Genomic DNA, 18,712 nt, shown 5'->3' on the forward strand with positions numbered 1-18,712 from the left:
GCATACTGATTTCGAGTATATAAGTTGCTCAGATATCAATGATTAGTTGAGAAAAACAATGTTAATATTACAAATAAAAGAGTGTATTAACTGAGATGAAATACCTTTACGATACAATTTTTTTTTAAGCAAGGGAAGGCCGCTAGGCCTAGACTTATTAGTGTTTGTTGATTCAAATTTTTTGCCACTTCAACATGAATCAGAAAATAGAATTCATTACTTTTATGACTATTACAAATTATTGAAGGACATATAGTATACAACCAATCTTCATTCCAATAACAGTCTAACTTTTTAAATTCAAGATACGCAAACGTTTTCTTGGGTCATCTTAAAAGCTTACAAGTTGGCTACACCCTAAACATCAGTATATGATTTTCAGTTATTTTTTCTTCTTCTAGGCAAAGAAAGAACACCATAACTGACACTTACATCATAAAATAACATGCATTTTCTCTTTTTTACTTTAAAAAAAAAAAAAAACAGCTAAGGGTGCAGAGCAAATCATCGACACAAGGATCAAGAATCTCGCAGCCCTAGGCTCTAGCACGATACAAAATGCACAAGAAGCCATTGACAACTGGAATGCTATTCAATTGGATGGCAATGACAATTCGGATTAGAAACCGAAAGCTAAGGTGGGGGGGCCAACAAGAAAAAGACGAAAATACTAAAATGTATAACCATGGCTAGCTTAAATACATATTGTCTTATTCATCAGATGACAGAAGAAGTAGATGGGGCTCTAAAGAGTGCTCTGAAACAGTCAAAACTAGTATTTGAATCCATTTGCCCTAGGTTTTCCTCATGTTAAACCAATCACATTTTAGTCGTTTGCTGCATGTTTGACTTCTAAATGCATTCATTCCAATAGCCACATCAGGAATATCCTTAATAAAAAGGAGATAGAACATAATTTACCCTTCACCTGAGTCTAGACCACCTTAGCAGTTGTTCCGCACAGAACCAGTGATTTCTCACATCTTCAACCATCAACTTCAAGTTGTAACTTAAAAAGAGATAAAGAGCATAAGCAACATTAGTTCAAACTTACTAGTTGATCTATTGAGCTTTCTTCCCAGGACCCCAGAACCAATAAAATTATCCCGGTTGGGAAATGAAAGTGTCTTCTTCCCCACCCTTTTCCTCCATTCTCACCCATCTAAACATTACAAATTATTGCAGCATTCACCAATCATCCATGCATGAGCATTTCCCTCCTCTAAAATGATGGAAGCGATAGCGATCCCTCAATAATATCTCTCTATCATAAAGTTGAGAAACGAGTTTAGCAACTGTATGACAGTCCCCACAAATACGAAGATTCTTCACTATCCGAATTGGTTGAGACGAAGCAGTGCTAATAAGACCAAAAGCTATTGCCAACTTTTCGCTATGAAGTTTCAAGGACCGTTCCATTAAGTTATCTTCTTCAACAAGTTGCAAGATTTCAGACACGTCTGGCTTGTAACCAATGGACTTCAATTTTTCTAAAATCTCATCCAGCTCGGTGTATATCTTTTGAGAAAAAGGGTGGGAGTTATCACCCACCAGAAACTCATAAACAACACCATTAACCCCGATTGAGCAACACCCGGGTTCTTTCTTTATACTAGAATCTCTCATAAGCTTCCTTAGATTGGAAACTTTCTCCCACTTCCCTGCTTTAGCATATATGTTAGATAAAAGGACAAAAGCTCCATGATTCTGCGGTTCCAACTCAAGCAGATTATGACAAGCATGTTCAGCAAGCTCAACATTGCCATGAAGGCTACATGCCCCAAGCAGAGCTCCCCACACAGAGGCAGTTGGTGGTATTGGCATCTCCTCTATAAATGATGCAGCTTTTTCCAGAAGACCTGCACGGCCAAATATGTCAACCATGCAAGCATAGTGATGTATTTGAGGCACAATGCCATATAATGGTTCCATTTGTTCGAAAAGATGCTTTCCCTCATTGACCAGTCCTGTGTGGCTACAAGCGCATAATATGTTGGTAAATGTCACAACATTTGGCTTGATATTAGCTTCTAACATGCTTGAGAACAAATCGAAGGCCGCTATCCCTTGACCATACATTGCCAGGGCAGCAATCATGGCACTCCAAACATACACATCTTTCCTTTCTACTGAGCAAAATAACTCCTTTGCCTTCTCTAGATCTCCACATTTAGCGTACATGTCAATGAGAGAGGTTGTTACATGACAGTTTAGATTAATATCATGCTTCTTTATGTATGCATGAATCCAACTACCAAAATCTATTGCCCCCAACTGGGCACAAGCACACAACGCACAAACAAGAGTAACTTCATCTGGTTTTGCATTTTTACTGAGCTGCATTTCATGGAAGAGAGACAAAGCCTCCCTAGGTTTATCATTCTGTTCATATGCAGAAATCAGGGCATTCCAAGCAGCGGCCTCTTTATGAGGCATTGCATCAAAGATAAGGTGAGCCTCATCAAAATTTCCTGATTTGGCATGACCATCAAGCATTGTTGTCCAAGAGACAATATCTTTCTCTGGCATACTATTAAACAAATTTTTTGCATCATGAATGCTCCCACATTTGACATACATGTCAAGCATTGCATTATTCAAAGTCAAGTCCACAGGAATCTCATTCCTTTCAATATATGAACAGATCCACCTTCCAAATTCCAAATCTAACTTTTTGCCACAAGCTGAAAGAACACCAATCATGGTGATAACATTTGGTTTCACATCTTTCATCACCATTTCCTCAAACAAAAGCAATGCCTTCTCTGGCAAGCCCCCTTGTGCAAAGGCATTTATCATAGCATTCCAAGAAACAATGTCTTTTCCTGGAATGTTGGTGAAAACTCTATGGGCCAAATCCGAAGCCCCACTTGAACCATAGAAATGTATTAGTGAATTAAGTATGAACAAGTCTGAAGCCAAGGATGCCTTAATAACCATTCCATGTAAAACACTTCCAAGATGCAAAGTTTTGAGCTGTGAGGCTGCCTTGAAGAGAAAAGGGAAAGTGAATTTGTTTGGAAACTCTGAACAGGAATATAGCATATGCAAAAAGATCAAGAAACTATGCGTTGGTTCTGAGCTGGAGGCATAAGCACGAATAAGGATGTTCCAACAATATAGATTTGGCTGCAGGATTTGATCAAACACATTTTGAGCATATCTGAGGCACGAGAATGATGTGAGAGCATAGGCTGTCAGTAATTTGCTGGCAATATATGGGTCACAAAAGGGGGATGTGCGGAGCATGTGAGCATGTATTTGCTTTAGCTGCATTATGTTTGTACATTGGTCAATGAATTCCAAGAAATTAGTTGACCTCTCTCCTTTTGCCTGTTTGCATCAAAAAAGACAGAACTATGCAGGAATGAGGACATTAAATCAAGAACAAAATCATAACTTACAAAAGGTATACAAAAGCCTGGCAAAAGTATGTTTGGCATGCTAGAGCAGCCTGTCTCTTAGTTCAAACTATAAGATTACTTTCTATGTTCTTCAAGAAAGGATCCATTAAATATACTAAAAGTGATAGCATACACTAAAATGTCAGAATAGGATTTTTCTTTTTCTTTTTTATACATAAATCATTACAAATTAATACCTTAGGTAGAATAACATTACCAGCTGGCAAAGCAGCCTGCTGTGCATCCCACCTAGTCAAATGAAGTAATTTTCCAGAGGCCTGCAAAGAAAAGTGGGATTCATCACCAATTGAGACTCAAACGCTCAATCCATTCAACAAATAAGTGTACAGGAAGTCAGAAACTACCAAAATGGGCTCAACATATCTTCCCCCAAGGAACATATTAAGCTAAAATAAGGACAGCAATTCATATAAATAAAATCAGTCATTGAACTTGTAAAACCTCACATTCAGTTATCACAAAATCAGATTCCACTCTATATCAATAAAATGATTCCAATGAAGGGTTTCAAAGAAGACATCCTTTTTATCAAAAGAAATTTCCAGAAACAGTACACAACTAAATATTAAATATAGTATTTACAAAAAAAAATAAATATTAAATATAGAAAAAAAATTACAAGAGAGCCTGCCAAAGAAAGTTCCAGAAAGAGAATAAAATTATCTCCTCTTTCACAAGAAACTTTTCTTCTCAAAACAGCCTTTTTCTCCACTCTTATAGCTTTCATTAAAATATATTATTTCTAAAGGGACCCTGCACCAAATATTCACCACAATTTTTCATTTAGATAGAAAATTTGTTTGCAAAAATAATAAAAGGCTGTGGGTTGAGATATATAGTCCCACATTGATTGGATGGACAACTAATATGGCCTTTATAAGGCCTTGCACTCCCACCCTTTGAGCTAGCTTTTGGGGTGGTGTATCCCAAGGTTTTTTACATGGTATCAGAGCCTCACTGTCCCCCACTTTAAAGTGGAATTAAAATAAAAAGCACAAAAAGGTAAACCAAAAATTGGGCAGAGAACTTTGCAGAGATACAAAAATTGGGCCTCACTGTCCCCCACTTTACATGGTATCATCATCCCCGAGTCCTGTTCTTGAAAGATACAAGCATTTGCAGAGAACTTTGCAACACAATGCAACTCAGCAGTAAGTTTGCTAATAGAGATGAGATTACAAGTAAGAGAGGGAACATGGAGTACTGAGTTCAAAATAATATGCTCAGAAAGTTTAATGGATCCCTTTCCCGCAATAGTGGAGAAATTCCCATCAGCTGTTCTTATTCGTGACGGGTGATAGTAAGGGGTATAGGAGAAAAATAAGGTTGCATTACCTGTCATGTGATCAGAGGCCCCTGAATCAAGGATCCAACGATTACTACGTTCAACATGGAATGCCATACCTTTTTGAGCAACATGACTAGTTGCCTCAGCAGGTTGAGACATCAATTTCTGAAAAGACGAATTTTCAAAATTTTCAACGTCCATGGTTTTCTAACAACAGGTACCCAGAAAAAAGTTCCTCCAAATACGATTTTGACCCTCAAAACAGGAAGAGGGTTGCTCGCAAAAATCAATGAATGAGAGCAATCTTGGCTACAGTGAAACAATAATTGCTACAGTAATGAACAGTACTGCTACAGTAATGAACAGTACTGCTACAGTAATGAATAGTACTGCTGCAGTAATGAACAGTACTGCTACGGGTCTTCTGTGGGCTGGCTCAGAATCTTGTTCTGAACCTAATGGTGGCCTTGGTTTCGTGGTTGGAGGTGTCTAGGTGAGGATTCTGGCTTGGGCAGTGGCTAAAACGAAAAAAAAAGGAATAGGAAAATGACTTAAAAATAAATCAGAACGGGGAAGAGACTGGAATATAACCAGCTCTGATACCATGAAGAAAAGAAGAAGTGGAAGAAGTGTTTTATCTGAATAATACTTTCTTGATTCATTGAGAGACCCAATGGGTCCTTTTTATATTGAGTACATCCAACTACCTCAACTACTTTAATAAATATACAACCACCAACTACATCAATAAATATACAACTACCAACTAAATATACAACTACCAACTACATCAATAAATACTATCTAGAATATTCTACATATTCTACAGCATGGTATCTTGCATAAGAGATTCAACTAGATCAACTGATCAAACTTTTGCCACTATGATATGTGGAACAAATAAAAAAAGATTAGAAATCAAAAGAATTGAGGCCTGTCATTCAATTTTATTTCCACATCTAACCATTTGGTCCTAGATAATAACTAAACTTTTTTACTTGTCAGGTGCATTTTCAAGTTGATTTTACCACTTTGGTGCATGTCAGAAATTAATTGTCAAAAAGGTATAGGATAAACAGTGCAAAGAACTAGTCATTCTCATGGCATACAATTTAGTGCAAGTTTTAGTTTTTGTAATTGTTTTATTGAAGTTATGGCCAAGGGACATGACTTTATGTAAGCTTTAATTTTTTAAATTATTTTATTGAAGTCTTAGTTTAGGCCATGACTTAGGATATGTATTTTTTATGTATATGTACTAGGCCACGACATTTTATATTATCAACTATCAAGCACAATAAAATGTTGAGTAGGAGCAACTTGTTCAAGTACAAACTAGAAGACTGATATGTAGATGTTGCCTAGGGTACATAACATATCTGTGAAGGCAGAGTTAATGATTTGCATACTAAGTAAGTGGTTAAGATTGTAGTTTGCACGGATAAAGTAGCCATAAATTGTGTTCTCAAAAAAATTCATAAAAAAAAACCTTGTGAGGGTCCGTATTCTAATGGTGTGGTAAGAGCATTTTTCATTATTTACTTCATTTTTATAGCATTCTGATTACTAACAATACAAATAATGAAAGTAATGTTCTAACTACACCACTAGAATATGCACCCTCACATAATTTTAATTTTAATTTTTTTTTCACACACTGGGAGACTATTTTACCCCTCCAAACTACATTCTTCTGTAAAAGTCATTAATTCAACCTGCACAAAGTGTTGTGTGTGGTAGATGAGATCCATCTACCAACCTTCATGTTAGTATGCAAGAAAGCCGCTTCTCATCAATATCAACACCACCTTTATCCCAAAATAGATGGGGTCGGTGGCAAGAAAGCCGCTTCTACTCAAGATTTTTATATTATCATATAAAATAAGCCATAAGTTGTGACTTGCTAAAACAATATAAAAAATGCATATCCTAAGTCGTGGTCTAATCAATGACTTAAATAAAATATAAAATAAAGGGTAAAACCTAGCGCACAAGACTCTAAGACTTTGCGTGGAAAGGGTTAAGGTTCGATTATACGCAGCCTTACCTTTACATTTTTGCAAAGAGACTATTTCTAAGACTTGAATCCGTGACCTTTCAGTCACAAAAAAGCAAACTTACCACCGCTCCAATAAAATAAAAAATACTATAAATAAATTAAAACCCAAAGTCATGATTGCTCACAACTTCAATAATATAAAAGAATTAAACTCCTACTAAGTCATGGCCAAATTTCAATAAAAATATTATATAAAAAAAAAAAACACTTGCACATAAATCATATATTATTAGAACTTATTATTTGCACTCTTCATACTACACCATTTTGGAAATTATTTTCTCACATGTATCAAGTGATAAAGTTCACTTGAAATTGCACCTAATGAGTAAATGGTTGGATAGGTTTTTGATAAAATGAAAATGTAAATAGATATTTTATAGAAGGATTGAATTCCTAATTCAAGTTGAACAGTCAACATATATGATCATTGCGATGAACTCAAGTTGATATGGTCCCGTTTAAATAAAATTGCTTTTCTCCAACCTTATCCTGGTTCTTGCTTACTGGAGTTTGGGTAAAGCAGATGACTAAGATACTACCAGCTTTCTGTTCTAGTTTTCAAGCACTTCATTTACTCTCTGATCTAGTCAACACATATGTAATCATAATTAGTCTGATATTTATGGCTGAGAGCCTGAGACTATTCAAGGAAAGAGCACATGATAGTTGGAGATCAGCTAAAAGATAATGTAAAAAAGAAAATGTAATTATAAAATACCAGAAGCTAGAGAGTACTTGTGAAAATCAAACATTCGATGAACTGATATTACTCACCTCACTTCTCATGGTATACAATTTGAACCATGTCTATTTGTTATTAGCTGAGCTCCAACCCTTCCATAGAATCCATAAGTAAATGCATACCAGATGCATTAATGTCATTTAACTAGATATAGATAACATGGAAAAAATGAAATACTTATATTACACTCTAACAACATGCAATAATGGAGACCAAGATTCTAGGCTCAACTTCATACAAACACACAAATAGGAGCACTCCAATCATTCCCTTTAGCCAAACATTGGAAAGTAAGTAAAAGTAAGAGCTCATTAACAAACCATGCTGAGTAAGGGAAATTACATTCTCATTCTTTGCAGCCTCAGCACAATTCCCTGCAATTTGTCCTGGAAAAATACAAGTGTAACAATTAAGACATGAAAAACAAAAAGAAAGAAAAATAAGAACATCATCATCATCTTTATCCCAAATTAGTTGGGATTTTGGGATTGGCTGTCCATGAACTCAGATAAAATACACGAAAAGATTGACGGAAAAGGAAAACAAATAAAAGGGAAGAAATAAATAAATATAGGAAAAAAGGACTAAAATGAACCGTTTGGAACATAGAAGATGACATAGGAAATAACATTGTATCCCTTCACAATGCTAAGAAGAAAAGAAGAACAAAATCAATAAGAAAATAACGAGGGCCCATTAACCCAACAAAGTTTATTTGACTTGGTGAAGTAAAATGTTGAGATATATAGTCTCACATTGATTGGATGGGCAACTAATATGACCTTTATAAGGCCTTGGGCACTTCCACCCCTTGAGCTAGCTTTTGGGGTGGTGTATCCCAAGGTTCTTAACATGGTATCAGAGCCTCGCCGCCCCCCACTTTCTCTTGTGGCGTTTTTGACCTTAAGGTTCTTAATATGGTATCAGAGCCTCACTGTCCCCCGCTTTAAAAAGTGGAATTAAAATAAATAAAAAAAAAAGCACAAAAAGGTAAACCAAAAATGGGCCTGTGCAATTTCCACGCTTCTAGCCTAAAGGGCTCTTGCGTGAGGGGGCGTGTTGAGATATATAGTCCCACATTGATTGGATGGGCAACTAATATGGCCTTTATAAGGCCTTGAGCACTCCCACCTCTTGAGCTAGTTTTTGGGGTGGTGTATCCCAAGGTTCTTAACATAAAACAGCTGCAAAAGAAGAGAACTTCAAAGATTAAACATTTAAAATTTAATAAAAACCTAATTAAGCAAGACCTAATTCAACACTTACACAAAGCAAAACAGAATTTTCCATTTAATCTTGAAAATAATTAAACAAAAACACAATTCTCTGCATTTCCTCCTGGATGAATAGAAGTGTAACAGTTTAAACATGAAAAAAAAATATCAAATAAGAAAAACACGCAGAACTTAATACAGTTTATTTCACTTGGTAAAATAAATAAATGAATGAATAAAAAAGCTGCAACACAAAACCAAGAATCCCATTTACTTCAAGTTTTACACATTATTCACAGCATCCAGAAAGTTACCTAACAGCGATGGAGTTGAATGAGCATAACACTTGAAAAGAGGTGTGGAGTTTGAGGTTAAGCAAGAGAACTTTACAGAGAAATCAACGGAGAATGAAGGTTGCAATGGAAGATGAAGAATAGTCGTCACTTCCATGTTAGACAACGGTTTTAGCGAAAACTGAACGAGCAAATGTAATCGATGTCCCTTCAACTATAGGTTTGGATAAAAAATCCCTAATAATTTCGCTTATAATCACTTCCTTGTATACTTATTGTGGATGTTTTTTTTTTGTTTTTCCATCCAAATGCATTACGGTGAGGAGAAGTTTTTTGGTGGCTTTCTTCTCCAAAATAGAAGAAGAAGAAAAAAAAAAAAAGAGAGGAGGGCGGGGGGGATAAAAAAAGAAGATAGAAATAGAAGAAAATTTTTTGTTTATGAAAAAGAGACCACTCAATAACTGGTAAGTGGTGGCCCTGAGATGTATTAAATTTTTCGTACGGTTAGAAACTCACGGTGTACTGCGTTAAGATTTTAAAAGATTTTTTGAAATAAATTTTTTTATAAATTTTAAAAGATTATTTAGAATTGGAGGAATTTTAAAGACTTTTTTACGATCAAGATTTCATAAGATTAGATTTTGAAAGAATTTATAAGATTTGATAGGACAATATGGATTTATAAGATTTTAAAAAATCATGTGAATTTTTTTTTGTATAGAAAACCATATTAATTTTTAACAAATATTTAAAATTACAAGAGTCAATAAAAAATAACAAAGAAATGCAATGATATTAATAAAAAAAAGTAAAACATAATATAATTTCCTCAATAAATTAAATTCATGATAAATTTTAGTTTGGAAAATTTTGCAATTGATCTTGTAAACCTTGGAATTTTTGTTCTACTTGATGTGAGTTTTCTACCATATATCATATGCATGTTTTTATTCAATATTTCAAGAAAATTAATCTGAATTTCTGGGTTTTATTACATGAAAGTTTAGAAAATTTCTCAAATTATTTTCAATCGATACATTGAAACCTTAAATTGCTTTTGAGCTTTTGAAATTAGTGATTTATTAACACAAAAATTGTTTGAAATCGTTTCATATAACGAAAGAATTACATTCATAAATGTATTGTTATGAAACATAGGGTTGATATTATGAACAAAAATTTTATATACAAATATCGGGAATATAATAAATTATTGTTAGGAAAGCCACCTTATATACTGGTAGTGTTGGAATTAGATTAATTAAATTTTTTATAAAAAATTGTAAACCTAAAGAAATTATGTTTTTCTTGTGCATAATACTTTATTTTTTTGTCTTTAATTATTAATTTATCAACATTAAATATTTTAATATAAATTAATGTTTGAAATATTGCTTTTAACTAGTTAATTTCCGAAAATTATATTAATATTTTTTAAAAACCTTTAGTGTTTTAACTTTATAATTTTTTTTTTTTTTGAAGTAATATTTATATTTTTAAATTGAGATACGTTATTCTACCTTTTTTTTTTTGAAAATATCTACCTACTTTTCATTTTCATACGTACTTATCTACCACTCTCCGACATCATTAGATCATAATCTCAACCAACCTTTATCACTTCTCTCTACTTTTGAGATTATGATATAACGATGTTGGAGAATGGTATGTAAAGTAGACACAAAAAAGGTAGGGATAATATCTTATCCCTTTAAATTTTAATAGGAAAAACTTCACTTACATCCATGTAATTACATCATTTATGACTTATATCCCTCGTATCATTTAACCGTCAAATTATCAAAAATGCCCTTATTATGTAAAATGTCAAAAATATAATTAATAAAAAGGGTTTCCTATTTCTGCAGTTACTGCAGATAAGTTATCTGCAGTACGTCAAATACGACATCGTTTTAGGGCGAAAATCATGGTGTTTTTGTAATTTTAATTTATTTCAGAGTTATAATAGTCTTTATATTTATAATTTTTTAAGATTTCAATGCCAAAACGACGTCGTTTTGAAAAAATGCAGATAATTTATCTGCATTAACTGCAGAAACATTTTTCCCTAATAAAAAATAAAAAATTATAAGTAAAATATCAAAATAAATGGTTAAGTTAATATCTTGGTTTGGCAAGTTTCAATGTGGAATCAGACTCAAATCAAACTATGATGCTTGGGCTAATAAGGATAAATAGAAAGTGTTGCGAATATGATTCTGGATCCTTTTATTGGGCTTAAGCCCAAGACAGACTTCCCACCTGGGGAAGCCCTCTCGAGTTAGGGCTTAAGCCAGTGGGCCTGCATCCACGATAGACTTATTCAACTTGGGCTTAAGCCTATCAACTCAGATCATGGATTTGCACCCACAATCTTCCCTCTATTCTCTGACACCCACGATCTCATATGGGAAAACCACTATTGGGGCATGACCATCTCTATAATTGCTTTCCAAGGCCAATATAAATACATGAATAGTACCCCCCTAGGGAAGACACTTCAGACTTATCACCTTCATAACTCATTTTAGTCTTAGAGCTCTCACTATTCTCAGAATTCACACACACATCCCTTTGTTGTTTACCATCGATTATTCCGATTGACTTTGGCTAGAGGTTCTGGACCCATCATTGCCAGTCATCTCTTTCACTTGCTCCGTACATACAACTACCAACACCCTTGTTGTTCACCTCTAAACAGAAAGAGTTGTATTCTTGATAACTTTTGACTTAGTGGTAAGTGTTTGATCCAACAAAAATTATCCATGGATAAAAACAAAACCCCAAAATATTTAATAAATTCATATACTCAAAATAGATATAATTATTTAAGGGTATAAATTTTTATTATTTATAAATAAAATTATATATAAGTATAATAGCCCTAACCTAATTAATTAGCGAATTACATGTAATTAAATAATTAAGCATGTTTTAGTGAGTAAAATTAAGTATAAGGCTTAATTAAATGAATCTGAGTCACTTTGAAGTTAAAAAGTGTACTCAGTGAAAATTAAGGGGTATAAATGGGTACTGGCGAAAGTGCCCAAAATATAAAAATATAAATATAAATATTCCTAGAATAATATTCCAGACTTTTGGGTAAAGTTTGGTAATTAATGGAGTTGAATAGATAGATAGACGAACCAATACCCGCTTAAAGTCACTTAACCTATGTTAAGTGACTAAGACACAAAAAAAGAGAACCCATTTCCCACCCATTCCCGTCGACAGCCAGAGAGAAGGAAGGGAAGAAAGGAAAAGAAAGAGAAGAGGGAAGGAGAAGGAAGGGAGGAAGAGCAATCCTCCACCGATTAGAGTGATTCAAAAGACTAAACCACTCTAAATCTTTCCCTCTTTCATAATCTAAGCTTAGTTTTGAGTGGGGAGCATTGTGGAGAGAGATATTGCCTCTCAAATATTCGGCCCTTTGTGAGATTTTGGGATTTTGGGAATTTCTACCTCCATGGGAGCTTGAGGAACGCTCCTTGCTTGGTTGGGCAACCATTGGTGGTAAGATTCTACCCCTTGAACCTCATAATTCCTTGAAATTGCATAAGTTAGGGTTTATGAATAGTAAATTGGGATTTTGATGAAATGTAGTTGAATTAGCTATGTTCTAGGAAGAATGAGACTTAGTGCATGTTATGAAAAATGCTAGGAATGACATTTAATCGGTGAAAATGAGCTTAGATAGTTAAATGAGTATATTTGGAAAATTGCAAGAATATGGCACTTGGTTATGAGTTTTCTTGCATTGGTGATAGATGGTTGGTTGTTGATTATGCCTTGGTGTTGTCTAGGATTGAGGCAATTGGACCAACATTGAGTGACCAACCGTTGGTGCAAGCTATGGAGCTTGATTAGCTCATTGGAATAGGTAAATTCATGCTTAGGTTTGGTATGAATTGGATAGTTTGGTTGATAGCTATGAGATGTTATTGGATGCAATATGTGTTAATTGCATTAAACCTTGTGTAGGTTTTATTTGAAAAGAGTGATTATTGTAATTGGCTGCTGAAACTGTTGGTGAAGAACAAAGGTCGACTGAAGCATTGAGGTAAGCCTTCGGACCTTGGGTGTAATTCCCTTGACTGTTCCACCAAGCCCTGAAAGGGTAGAGGTTGTGATTGTGTATATAAATGCAATAAAATAGTGTAATGCTTTGTTATACGTATGTGTATGCATTTGGTGTGGCATAGGATGGTGTTTCCCTATGTTGGTATGTTGCATGACGATGCGTAAATCATACTTGGTAGTTAGCTGGCCAGTAGGACTATTTGCATCTGAGTTTCCTTAGGACAGCTTGAGAGCTCGAGGGATTTCTCCTGGAGATGTTATTGCACTTTGCATAGATATGTATTTACTGCATTATTATTGTTATTGCTATTACACTGATATGGAACTGTGGGGTGGAGAGATGCTCCAAGGACCCCTGGTTTACAGGATATATTCGTATATCTCACCCCGTGTTATGGGGACCCCCTTTCAGGTAAGGATGCTGCAGGAGCCTCTGGTGGCAAGTGGCCATATCTGGATTAGCACATGCATGAAGTGTTGCATTTTTTGAGATTATACATGTTGTTTTGTAGCTCACATGTATAGAATTGTAATTATAGGCAATGATAGATTTATGATTGGTATATTGGAATGGACTTAGCCTATGCTCATGCCTTTGGTCATCTCTTTTGTTGATGGGAGCCAAGGGAATGATCATAGTGTTTTGTAAGCTAAGTTCCATGATTTGTAATGAATATGTACTGTAAATGATGCCTACTTGAAATTCAATATATGCATGCTTTTTATGTATTGAGTTATTGAATTGGTTAGGCTGAGAATCAATTAGGTACCTTTTGTGTAAATTGAGAAAACAAAGGTTATGCTGCCCAAATTCTAGCTAAATCTTATGAGGAGAGGTTGGATAAGTGCTAGGATTAAGTTTTGAGGCATGAACAATTGGGGTTTGGAATGGGGATGCATCTTCCCCTAGACTTGGACTTGAAAAATGAGGGTATTGTAATTCCCTGGCAGCGCGCTGTAGCGCCCTGGAGCGCGCTTTAGCGCCCTGCTGCCCCTGTGAGAGCCAATGCTCTCTGTCTTCTCGCGCTGGAGCGCCCAAAGTAGGGGCTTAAGCGCCCAGGATTGCGCGATTGAGCGCCCTAGTTTGCGCTTAAGCGCCCTTCGCTGCAGAAAGATGGGAGGCTTACTGTCTCCGCTGGTTTTAGCGCCCAGAATGGGGCTTAAGCGCCCAGGGTTGCGCGCTGGAGCACCCTGGTTCGCGCTTGAGCGCCCTTAGCCACTGAAGGAGGAGATGCTTCTGTCTCTGCGCGCTAAAACGTCCCAATGGGAGCTTAAGCGCCCAGGATATCGCGCTTAAGCGCCCTGGTGCGCGCTTAAGTGCCCATTTACACAGAAAGACCTGATGCTCTCTGCCTCCGTGCGCTTAAGTGCCCAGATGGAGGCTTTAGCGCCCGATAACGCGCACCTGAGCGCCCGGTAGCGCGCTGAAGTGCGCGGGGCCTGTGTCCAACATACACTTACGTTGCTCTAATTTGTCATAACGCGAGCTACAGTGCTCCAAATGAGAAGCAGTTCGAAGCAACGCGTAGCTAATGATTAGAAGAAGACAATTAATAACCTTTGGTCTAAGGATATAAGAGTATGATGTTAAGCTTAATTCATTTTATTCCGCAATGTAATATGGTTATGATCACGCAATTGGGCATTATAAATTCGGCATGTTTAAAAATGAAAAATTTATCCGGATTTTAATTGAACCCATGTGATTGTAACTGCGCTTAATATCATAATGCGATGTTAACAAACCGGTTCTAGAACGGGGTGTTACATTTTATGGTATCGGAGCAGTTTCATCGGGAATAATTGTTAGCTATTGTTGTGTATGCTTAGTGTTTGATGCCTTATAGTTGTTTTAGTACTCTTGATGATTATTGCATTTGTGATCAATAAGTGTGTGCCTGATCAACTCACTTCTTGTGTAACATGTGTAGTGACATGACGAGGCACCGAAACAACCCCGGACCATCAAACACCAATGCTCAGCCAGAACCTGTTGTGGCTGCTCTTGTGAGGCCCAGAAGTGGCCGTGGGGCAACGGGCGTACAACCTGATCCCGTGGCTGAAGCTCTTGCAGCCGTTCAGAGGGAGTTGGCTGCTAGCAGGCAAGCCAATGAAAATTTGTTAAAGACAAATGAGGACTCGCGGACTGCTATGGCCGTGATGATGACCGAGTTGAGGACGTTGAGGGGTCCTAGGCCCGCGAACCGGCAACCCACTCCTCCTCCTCACACGGCTACGCCTTCTCCACCTCCTTCACAAGAAGAGGTTGTAGCGGGTAACAATGAAGGTGAAGCTAGTCATCCTTCTGGAAGCCACAGTCATCACACAGAGGTTCGTCAACCACGTGCAGAGCATGTTGATGAACATGAAGCTGAAGAGAGAAGATTGATGGCTTTTCGGAAACATAAACCTCCTACTTTTAAGGGGGGTTATGATCCAATGGCTGCAGCAAAGTGGCTTCAGGCGATGGAGAAAATCTTCAGGGTGATGAGATGCCCTGATGCAATGAAGTTAATCTACTCCATGTACATGCTGGAAAAAGAAGCGGAGGATTGGTGTACTAATATCGTACAACCCCTAGAAGCTGAAGGCCGGGAAATCACTTGGCGGTTGTTCGAGACATTGTTCTTAGATAACTACTTCCCTAGGGAGGCTAGGGAACAAAAGCAGAATGAGTATAACGATCTCAAGCAAGGGTCGATGTCTATTGACCAATACTTCAATAAGTTTAATGAGTTGGTGAAATACGCCAACTATGGGCGAGCCTTACCCTCTCCGGCTGAAATGACCTCCAAGTTCCAATGGGGTCTTAATGAGAAGATGTCTCGGAAGATGTCAAATTGTGACATCCGAGAGTTCAGTCGGTTTGTAAATCAGTGCAGGAAGGTAGAAGAAGTGTACAAGGTGTCCCAAACCAAGAAGTCCTCTGAGGCCCAGGCACCTAACGCCAATAAAGCAACGAGCTCAGGTTATTGGAAGAACAGAAAGATGCAAGGCAAGAAGCTGAATGTGAATAGGCCCTTTGACTTGGTCAAAAAGCCCGGGACTCAGAAGAATTTTGTTGATAGAGGACCTCCTCCCAAGTGCAAGGGATGTGGCAAGGAGCATAGAGGTCCATGTGTTACCGGTGAAGTGATCTGTTTTAAATGTGGAAGATCCGGTCACTATTCCAGGCAGTGTCCTCAGAACGAAGCGAGGACTATGGCAGTTCAAGCTACTGCTGTTCTTGTCTCTGTTGTTCCACCTATGCTAGAGTCTCAGACGGTTGGTAGGGTATATACCATGGACCGTCAACAATCGGAAAAGGCTCCGAATCTAGTGAAAGGTACAATTTATATTGATAATATGGATGTTGAAGTGTTATTTGACTCAGGAGCTACACACTCCTGTATGTCTGATTTTATGGCCGTTAGGCTAAATCTGCAAATGTACGACATTCGCCCTCCAATGAAAGTGGTTACTGCTACTGGAGAGGAGTGTTATACATCTGTGTTGTGTAAAGATGTTGAGTTCAAGTATGAAGGCCGAGATTACGTGCTGGATTTTATTTGTTTACCTATGATCAGCCTTCAAGTTATCTTGGGAATGGACTGGTTGTCAAAGAACTGTGCTATGATAGACTGCTGTGGTAAAAGGATTGTGCTTGCTGCTGATGATTCTGCTACTAGTTCTTCCCCATATCTATCTGTGTTGCAGGTTAGAAAGGCTTTGAGGGCCGGGGCATTGGGATTGTCTTTGTGGGGGGTTTAGTAGGCGGAAGTCATGAGGAGATTGACACTATTTCCGTGGTGAAGGAGTTTGTGGATGTGTTTCCAGATGAAATTCCGCAACTTCCGCCTCATAGAGAGATTGAGTTCATGATTGATCTATTGCCTGGTGTGGGGCCTATCTCTCTGGCTCCGTATCGGATGTCACCACCGAAATTAGCCGAGTTAAAGAAGCATATTGAGGAGCTTTCGGCTAAGCAGTTTATCAGGCCAAGTGTGTCCCCGTGGGGAGCACCAGTTATATTTGTTAAGAAGAAGGACAGTAGCATGAGATTATGCACTGATTACCGTCAGTTGAATAAAGTTACTATCAAGAACAAGTATTGTAACACCCCGTGTATACCCGGAATATTAACATTACATCGTACTAAGCGGTGCTTAATTAAAAATGCAGAATATTCTTTTTCTTTTCAATTATGACTTCATTATCAATTACCAACTTGATTACTTAATCAATTTCATAAAATATCGCCTGTATGTAAATTGCATTAAGACATCTACTGAAATACCTCAATATATAGATAAAGTGTGTATCTAAATCACGGCATTACATCAAGTAATCCGGACAATATCCTGATACATTAATACAACTCCAAAGACTCAAGACATAACAATACTAGGTGTCATGGACAATCCCCATGCTCACCAAATAAACATAGTACACAACCAGTCTCATCATAAAACTCCATAAACATAACTGAAGCTATAAGCATATAAACAACATGCAAATCCAGCATCCAATCATAGCAGCATAATATAACAGCAATTTAACTCAGCTCCGGCCTCCTGCCGCCTGAGGTCTCAACATTACCTGACCCTGAAATAAGCATTCCCCAAACGTGGGGTGAGATCTCTAAACTAGAAATCTCAGTAAGACAAGGGGTCCTCAAGGATCTTCCACCCCAAGCTCACTTACATGTGCAATATAAGTTCAAAAAGCATTTATATCATTATCAGTTCCAAAACTATGTAGTGCAACAGATATCTATGGCATGTGTGTAATCACTATCTACTGGCTAGAGAAATGTAGGAATATGTCTATTCCCTACATGTAGTACAAGGAACACCGCTTGCACCTCACCCACAGCCTCACCCTCTTGTATGTTCTACATACTCAGGCTTACCGTATAGGTGGAACACCTCCATGCATATCAACAAGGCACTAACATATAATAGCTCAACAGCATTTCCAAAACATCAAAAGCATGTAACACAACATGCATATACCATATCCACATGGGACATGATGGAACCACAACATGGCTAAACCGAGGACACGAAAGCTTACCTCTAAGCTAGCTATCCAATGCCACAAGCTCGAAGTCCAATCACAGCAGATCACAATCTGATATGGACCAAATATAAATCAATAACATGTACCACATACATACAAATTAAAGACAACGCCTTTTCATTATGTTTTCAAGTCTTAAAGCTTCTAACAAAGCCACAAGCCCTTAATCCCATGATACTGGCTTAGACCAATGCATACATAAGTTCAACTTTAACAAACTAGGGTCCACAAACCCCCAATAGCCTACTGTACACACAGCACAACTACTGTTCTGCGAAATCCCAGAATATCCGGATATTCCTCGGGACCATATCCGGATATGCAATATCCGGATATACAGATTCACATATCCGGATATTTCACGACAGAATGCAGTTTCTGCATTTTCGTGAAGATATCCCTTAAAGGTTCCCTTTTTACCGATTTTAAACACCTAATCATGCATTTCTAGGCGTGTTCAACATTACCCAACAACAAGTTATCATCTTTTAGTCATTAGATGCATAAAGGTACCATTTTTAAGCCTTAAAACTCAAGTTAAAGGTTG

General features: G+C 37.1%; 1 protein-coding gene across 5 annotated transcripts; it reads right to left on the reverse strand.

Moving 5' to 3' along the window:
* Positions 1-552: 552 nt before the first annotated feature.
* On the reverse strand, positions 553-9,398 carry LOC133287085 (pentatricopeptide repeat-containing protein At2g29760, chloroplastic). 5 transcript variants are annotated; one of them, XM_061484643.1, is made up of 5 exons: positions 9,046-9,130; positions 7,860-7,903; positions 7,550-7,609; positions 3,602-3,682; positions 553-3,333 (listed from the first exon to the last, which is right to left on the reverse strand). In XM_061484643.1, the coding sequence occupies exons 3-5, from the start codon at positions 7,559-7,561 to the stop codon at positions 1,189-1,191; spliced, it is 2,238 nt and encodes a 745-aa protein (XP_061340627.1). In that variant the 5' UTR covers positions 7,562-7,609; positions 7,860-7,903; positions 9,046-9,130; the 3' UTR covers positions 553-1,188. The 5 variants fall into 5 exon arrangements, with proteins under 5 accessions (XP_061340627.1, XP_061340626.1, XP_061340628.1 ...); XM_061484642.1 differs by lacking the exon at positions 7,550-7,609 and having other exon boundaries at positions 9,046-9,398; XM_061484644.1 differs by lacking the exon at positions 7,550-7,609 and having other exon boundaries at positions 7,838-7,903; positions 9,046-9,149.
* Positions 9,399-18,712: the final 9,314 nt, after the last annotated feature.

Source organism: Gastrolobium bilobum, unplaced genomic scaffold (assembly GCF_033153095.1).
Source record: "Gastrolobium bilobum isolate Gb01-03AN ecotype WA unplaced genomic scaffold, APGP_CSIRO_Gbil_v1 utg16421, whole genome shotgun sequence".
Taxonomy (NCBI): domain Eukaryota; kingdom Viridiplantae; phylum Streptophyta; class Magnoliopsida; order Fabales; family Fabaceae; genus Gastrolobium; species Gastrolobium bilobum.

Coding starts and splice junctions, on each gene's coding strand:
- LOC133287085 (XM_061484642.1), bottom strand. CDS start 9,181: ATGGAAGTGACGACTATTCTTCATCTTCCATTGCAACCTTCATTCTCC. Junction 7,904..9,045: donor TTCAACTCCATCGCTGTTAG/GTAACTTTCTGG, acceptor GTATTTTTCCAG/GACAAATTGCAGGGAATTGT. Junction 3,683..7,859: donor AGGCTGCAAAGAATGAGAAT/GTAATTTCCCTT, acceptor TTTTCTTTGCAG/GCCTCTGGAAAATTACTTCA.